The sequence below is a fragment of the Lytechinus pictus genome, chromosome 12 (assembly GCF_037042905.1).
Source record: "Lytechinus pictus isolate F3 Inbred chromosome 12, Lp3.0, whole genome shotgun sequence".
NCBI classification, from domain to species: Eukaryota; Metazoa; Echinodermata; class Echinoidea; order Temnopleuroida; family Toxopneustidae; genus Lytechinus; species Lytechinus pictus.
In genome coordinates this window covers 25245791-25253616 of record NC_087256.1, presented here as the reverse complement: position 1 = coordinate 25253616, position 7826 = coordinate 25245791, and the positions used below count along the sequence as shown (strand labels likewise).

Here is a 7826-nt window from a genome sequence, read left to right as displayed (position 1 = left end):
TGCTCCTGCCACAATTGCTCCTCTGCATATTTCCCTGAAGATGCAAGGTTAGAGTTGAGGTTGTGCTCTGGTTTTTGGTGGAGTAGGATTTAGATTTGAAGTTCAGGGCCCCGTCTTACAAAGAGTTGCGACTGATCCAATCTGCTACAACTATGGATAGCCAACAACGTCATCATCAAAAATGCAAATTTGTTAAAAATGTTTTCTAGATACGATGTATATTCATTGTTTTCGTGACAATTCAGTGTGCTCCCCTTTATTTACTAGGGACATTGTTCAAATTTCCTGCAGAAAAAATTATAACATTGATGGATTTCTAGAGTTGAGGTTGATCGGATCTATTGTAACTCCTTGTAAGACGGGAATCTGGTTTATGTTTATGTGAGGATAGGACCAATTATCGCAGGACCAATTGTCGCAGGAGCAAATGTCATGGAACAAGATAGCATTCTCCCACTCCTTTAGGTTCAAGTACTGTTACAGAGCTGCTAACCTTAAAAGTAAAAAGTAGTAATCCAGAAGCTCAAAAGTCATAATTCTGACATAAAAGTCATGATTTCATATGCACATATAGCTTTTAAAAACATTAGTCCTCTTTCTTTTACGGCTCAGATTCAGGATTATCTTTGGTACTCTCTCTTTTGCATAAATCCATGATAAATCCAAGAGGAAAAAAACCCACAAGATCGAGTCAGAATCTATTAATGATAGCATTCAGAGCTATGTAAACAAAGATACACAATCATGCAAATAATGAGCATCATCGGCCACCTTCAGAGTTCGAAACTGCCCAATGTATTACTATACAGTATTCAATGTAAACATACTTATTTGCCCTCAAAAGTGTAATAATTAAGGTAAAAAACATAACGGCATGATTTGACATGAAAATCGTAATTACGACTTTTTCTTAATAGTTGGCAGCTCTGAGTACAGGAAACACATAAGTCCCAGTGGACAATGGGATAACATGATACCTCTCTGAAACCAGTTTATTCTGCTTCAATCAAAATTGAAACTTAAAACAATACCCAAACTTAACAATCTCCATACCGGAACCTTCTGAAGTTTCCCCCTTTACCGTATATTACAAATGCAGTTTACTGGAGAACATTTCCTTCTAATTTTTGTGTGTGGTCTATTTTGTTCTATATCGGGGGAGATTTCAAATGGATGGCTTGGATACTCACTGAATCAATTATCCATAGGATACCTAGATTACTAGTTTAAAGGTCCAAATCAAATGGAATTTATAGAATCATCCTCATCATTACGCATTCTTGCCGGACATATCCTATTAAGTGCACTTCGTATGAAACAAAATAAACTGAGAACCACCTTGTCGGCTACATTTCCCTCTATTCCCACAGGGAACTGTTTCTATAAATAAGACCTATGAATTGCATCCCGCATTTGTGTTACAATATCTGTCACCTGCACGAACTGAGAGAACAAAATCATCTTTTCTAAAATGACAAGACAAAATTTAAACACGTTACTGGTCTCTGTATGTCATCACATTAATCTTACAATCGATTTCTTATATCTGTGCAACAGTACACTGAGGAAAAGTCGTATACATTCATAGATAGAACATGCATATTATATTTCTTGTTACTGCATTCAATCGTATCGTCACTCGATTACAATGATATAGAGAGTTTTTCATCATAAAAGCTTCGGGACAGATGAAACTATTCAGACCATGACATAATGTAGCATGGCAGCTAAAATTGAAATGATATGGACATCATCTTTGCATCACTTTTTGTTTGGTTTCAGTGGTAGTAAGGTACTTCACATAAGAACACTGCCGTTTTGCCAAGTATAACTTAAAAAAAAAGAAAAAAGAACAGATCAAGCACTTGGACATGTAAGTGGTCTAAATTTGACAAGATAACTCCCGAAATACATCATTCCCATAGGCTTCGTGCAGGGATCATGGGGTTCAAGTAGGTGGTTGGTTAACCTGTTGGCTACTGAATTTTCTAATTCCCATAGGCATTGTACAGGGATCATCCAGTTCCCGTAGGCAGTGGGTTCACCAATTGACGACAGAATTCTGACATCCCCAAAGGCATTGTGCAGGGAGCAACTGGGGAGGTGTTCCATGAAATACAGTCGGTGATTTTCCCTGACAAATATGCTCCGAGCCAATCAGATGCAAGGATTTCAGTTGCTTCATGAAATGCTCTTACAAAGAGTTGTGATAGATTTCAAATCGAACTCAATCAGGGGGCCCGTTTCACAAAACTTGTTATAATTAATAACCCAATTTACAACAGTTAAAAGCTACCGAAATCCTTCAATCTGATTGGCTGATAGTAAATTTGTCATAGAAATTGCGCATTTGTTATTATAACAAGTCCTCGTGAAACAGAACCCCGAGATTGAACTGCGTACGTAAGCAATAAGAATTGACATCAATCTCAATTTAATTCAATTCCATCACAACTCTATAAGACCAGGGCCCTTGTTGCTGGAAGTCAACGGTCAATGCCCAATCTGCAATAGAGTAGACTCTACAATATCTCATTAACTACATACTAGTTGGTCTCTCGTGTACCAAAACAAATAAGTCAGTTGGTCAATTATGGAGATTTTGTGAGGTGTTTCAATAAAACGCTCTTTGAGAAAGACAATTTCGTACATGAACGACAAATGATGTTTCGTTTCCAAACGGGTCCGAGGTCGCTTTACAGGAATTTAATTGCAGCGATTATCAATACTTGGCTTTTTTTCCATACACAATGAATTGCTCAGGTCCTGTTCAATTCATGGTGGATTCATTAGCAAAAGGCTTGAAAAACACTCCAGACCCATAAACTATAGACAGTATATGTGCCCTTTGTGAAATTATCCTGCTTTCCATGAGCTTTTTCATAAATCCTAGGAAAAAACGTCACAAAACCCTCCATAATTTGACCAACTGATAAAGGACTACAAACAAGAGTTCATATAATTGGATAATATATTTCCAATTGAAAAAAATAATAATCATAGGAATCAACGAAAATGATAGATATACATAAATTTCATCATTGATTCCCAAAGAATATTGGACTATAAATAAAAACAGATATTTTCTTTCAGATCACGAAGTTTGATGCCTCATACACATATAAAAATCACATATATTTCTTTTTCATTCGCGCTGCCATTCCAACGCCATTGAGAATCCTCTGAAGCAGCATAATTTTTTTCCCTATGTCTTATGCCTCATAGACTGAAAATGATATCCAATATCAATGGGTAGAAATATACTAACTGGTATTTCTTGTTTCGCAATGTTGTATCAGTTACGACAAAGACTATTTGAACCTTACATGCTCTTTCATTGTGTCTTGCATCCCAAATCAAAATCACTTCTTCAAAAGATTATAAACGTTCAATATGGCACGGGTCAGGACTGGGCTTTCAACTTTTAACAAAAGCCTTTGCCGAAAAGTGAAGCATCATTTTCGTGCCTGGAAAGTGTATTTTAAGACATAATGGGGGGGGGGGGAAATATCAATACTGTAGAAAGAGACACCTTGAAAATAAAACTTAGAAAAAAATGCAGGAATTCAAAGAACCTCATGGAGGTCACCAAAATAGACAAAGACGATATATATATCACGTAGGATTTCATGGTTAAAGGGGAATGTAATGCTGTGGGGATTGGATGAATGACTTGTAAAATTATTTTGTTCGGGCATATACTTGCATTCCGATAGATGGATAGATAAGAACCTAGTGGGGGTTTTATAAAGCAGTTTGTACATGTAAGTTACAAGCCACTTTAGGAATGACTGGTGATCCTTTCTCAAGGTGAATTATGCACACCAAATTTTTCATTGGTGTGGATTTAGCTCCTAAGAAATGATCACAGGTCGCTCGTAACCTCACCGGTACAAACACCTTTATCAACACCCACCTGGGCCCTGTCTTACAAAGAGCTGTGATTGATCCAATCAACCATAACTATGGAAAGCCAGCAACATCAACACCTGACATGCATGTTTGCTTGAAATATTTTCCAGATATGTTGTAAATTCATACATTCATTGATTTCTTGAAAATTCAGAGTGCTTCTCTTTGTTTACAAAGACATTGTGCAAAAATTTTGCTGAAAAAATTGTGACATCAATGGAATTCCATACAGTTGAGGGTGATCGATTGATCGGATCAATCATAACTCTTTGTAAGCAAGCTGTTTATTGCCAATTTAAGGAGGAAACACAGATTAATTGGTCTGGTTGTGGTACATATCCAGATTGATAGAAAAATAACCAGAAATGGTTGATATCATTACCAAGAATATCTATGGCGGAATATAGAACCATTAATGAAATTCTGACAGTTCTGGTCCCTTTCACATTTTTAGAATAGTTTGAAGCTGAGTATGAAAAGCCAAGGATGAAATATTGGATTCTTCGAGATTCCATCTTTACATTTCATAACGTATAGTGTTTTAGCTCATAATTTACCAAGCCAATCAAATAACCTAAAAATCCCCCTCAACTTCGCTCAGGGGTATTACATAAAAGGAAGAACAAGAGTAGTTATCACACAATTCCGTATTTTCAAATCAAATTATCTCTGAATTTGATCTCCTTGGAAGCTTGTCAAGTCCTGCAATTCTCAAAATTCTTATCATCTCATCCATTTATTTTATCAAATCCCAAATCCTCAAGGCAGGTTTTGGGCAAATATCCCTGTATCAAATCTCTCCAACTTTTTTTTTTCATCACCAAATTTTTTTTTACAAAGCATTGTGCCATGCCCATGTTTAACAAATTCAAAGTATTTATCACTACACAACCACCTACCAAACCAATCAACTGATACTTTAATTGAGAGAGAATAGAGAGCAGAAATTTCATTAAGTCCCTGAGCTCTCCAAATGTAATCCTTACACCAAAATAGTAACTGTGTAAGACTCTACTCTCTTAGCATAAAAAAAGAAATAAACGTAGAAATGACGAAAACTGGAAAGACTTGACACACATTTGCCCTATACAAGTACTTCCTGGAAGTTAATGGTTATATTTTTTTTTTCATTTTTATATCAGGTGGAGGATTATATTGATCGTCAGAGGGATATCCATCATTACTACAAATAAATTTTAAACAAATGAAATTTCATTTTTTAAACATGAAGTTTATGTTCATATCGATTGTCAGAGGGATAGCCAATATTACTGCAAATAAAAGAAGACATTGGGGCAGATAAGCTATGTGAATATAGCAAATGCATTCCAACAATGCACCAAGTCATCGGACAATTCAACTGATAAGAATATTAAAAGTTCTACAAATAAACTTCTTAAAAGTCAGAGCAAAATTGGCCACATCATTTTGTCGTCCCTAAAATAGAAGAATGAGAAGACTCCCGCTGGAAGATCCACTGAGAGTGGCTCCAGGAGAGTGTTTCATGAAATGACTTGTCAGATATAACCATAGAACTGTGCTTCTCTGCTAATCCAAACCAAGGCAAGTTGTCCGATCCGACAACTTGCCAGACAACACATGTTGACGCTCTCCAGCTTTTACAAAGATACCTTATTAATGCAAGTCTGTCTTTAGATATATATATTTTCAAGTGATTCCCTGTTGGCTCCCACCCGGTTGGGGGATGCCCAGTGGTTCCCATCCGGCCCGGTTGGCTCCTCCTGTGGGGCGTTGGGCAGTACACCCGACGAAGAAGAAGCAGTGATTTCAACTCCTAGAAGATGTAAGGACGTTTGGATCGTTGTGTAGAAGTGTTACGGACCAATGGCTACATCAATGGACCACCAGCCACACAGGTGCGCAGTCGAGTTGGATGGAATCAATCTATTTTTGCCACTTCAGAACCCCGCAACACAAAGGTTAGCGATTAATCGTACGCTTGATTTTCCGATCAATCATTGTACATTGTAGCCAATGCAATCAATCAGAAAGATGTTCTACGATGATTGCTAAGCATTTGTGTTGCGGTCCCAGATGAGGTACATGGGTAAGAGTGGATTCTTTGAACCTATAGCAGATAGAACCCTATCATAGTACTCATCTACAATAGAGGTTAGAAAAGCAGTTGGGTACAGTAAGGTAGGTGACCTGGGGTCCATTACACAAAACCTAGCCATCATTGTAGGACCTTTTTTAACGATTGATGGCATTGAATGATTACAATGTAGAATCAATCGTAAAAATCAAGCGTACGATTAATCACTAACCTTTGTGTTATGGGACCCTGGATCCCGTAACACAAAGGTTAGCAATTAATCGTACGCTTGATTTTTACGATTGATTGTACATTGTAGCCATTGCAATCAATTGTAGAAAAATGTTCTACGATCATTGCTAAGCTTTGTGTTACGGGCCCTATTGTTACAGACCATCGATGGATCGAGGGCTTTTCAAAGGTGGGACCAGACTCGACGTCTAGCAAGGATAAGTTTAGAAAATAATTCTAAAGGCAGAGGCGAAATTCCCCTAAGGTGTGCCCCTGCATACGACACTGCATTTAAAGGCTTATAATGACCATGAAATCCTAGGCGAATATCTTTTGTTTTTCATTCAGATTCAATTTTTAGTCCATCTGTGTTTCCTACTGAGGATCCTTAGATGACGGGGGTCACGACCCTGTCTAGTAGCCGTCATAGTCTCCGTAGTCATCGTCGTCCTCGTCGTAATCTAACTGCTGGAAGTCCACACGGTATCTGAGAAGGCCACCAATACCACCAAAGCCCTTGCAGAATTGAGATCCTTCTTGCGATCGATCTGTGATGATCTCGAGCGTGGCACCTAGGTGGGCGGACACAGAAAAGGACAGCATTAGGGCAATTCTAAAGGAGAAAACATATCAACTCACTTCAGTGCCCTGTTTCACAATAACAAACTTAACATCAGCCAATCAGATTGAAGGATTTCAGTAACTTTCCTGTAAATTTGCTATCATAATAAGTTTTATGAAACGGGACCCATATCAACACTGAACAAAAAATACATGTTGATGGTGTTGAATAGTAAAATCCTTGGATAAAACTAAGTTTATACAAACTAGCCTAATACATACACGGAGTGCATTATCACAGTCAGTACTGGTATAACACATGTTTGGTTTTACAAATAGTCTTTTTCTGTGAAAAAAATGCCTTCTTGGCAAATGCAAAACTAAGATGCTGCGACTTTTTGTATACATCAAGATGAACAATACTCACCAAAGGATTTGTAGTTATTTGCCAACCATTCAAGAAGGGCTATTGATTCAACTAATTCCAACTCTACACCAGTCTGCAAAACAAAATAAGATATCATTCAAGGAGTGGCTTCAACAACATTCAATATTAGACTCAAGATTGAATTAAGTCAACCTTCATTAAGGTATCTAGGTATCCACATAGTCCCTCTCCAGGACAGCATGTATGCTTTTTTTTTTTTTTTTGGGGGGGGGGGAGTACTTCTTCAAGGTTCAAGGTATACAATCATAATAATAATAGCCAATTTTTTTTTAGCGCTTTTCCCAGAACGGCTCAAAGCGCTTTACAGCATATTATTACCCCGGTCATTGGATTCATTTCAATCCCGCGCGAAAAGTGCGCAATTTCCACTCCCTGGGGAGCATTCCTTGCATTCATCGCAGCCTCATTATGGCGCTGGCAAATTCAAACATACAATATCTTTCGCATCCTACCGGGTACCCATTTAGCACCTCGGTCGAGAGTGGCAAAGTGTGGATTAGACCGCGGTGGGATTCGAACACACGACCCTCTGTTTACAAAGCGAGAGTCAGAACCACTACACCACGGCTCTTCCAGTTTTATTATCATTGTATTATACATACTACAATGACGTGTAGT

General features: G+C 37.8%; 1 protein-coding gene across 1 annotated transcript in view; it reads right to left on the bottom strand.

Annotated features, from left to right (window-relative positions):
- Nucleotides 1–1218: 1218 nt before the first annotated feature.
- Nucleotides 1219–7826, bottom strand: part of LOC129272314 (eukaryotic peptide chain release factor subunit 1) — a 32145-nt gene continuing 25537 nt past the window's right edge. The window contains exons 9-10 of the mRNA XM_064107335.1: nucleotides 7188–7260; nucleotides 1219–6771 (exon numbers count right to left, since the gene is read on the bottom strand). Of these exons, the coding sequence (XP_063963405.1) occupies nucleotides 6614–6771; nucleotides 7188–7260 (231 nt within the window). The 3' untranslated portion in view covers nucleotides 1219–6613. The remainder of the gene's footprint in view (nucleotides 6772–7187; nucleotides 7261–7826) is intronic.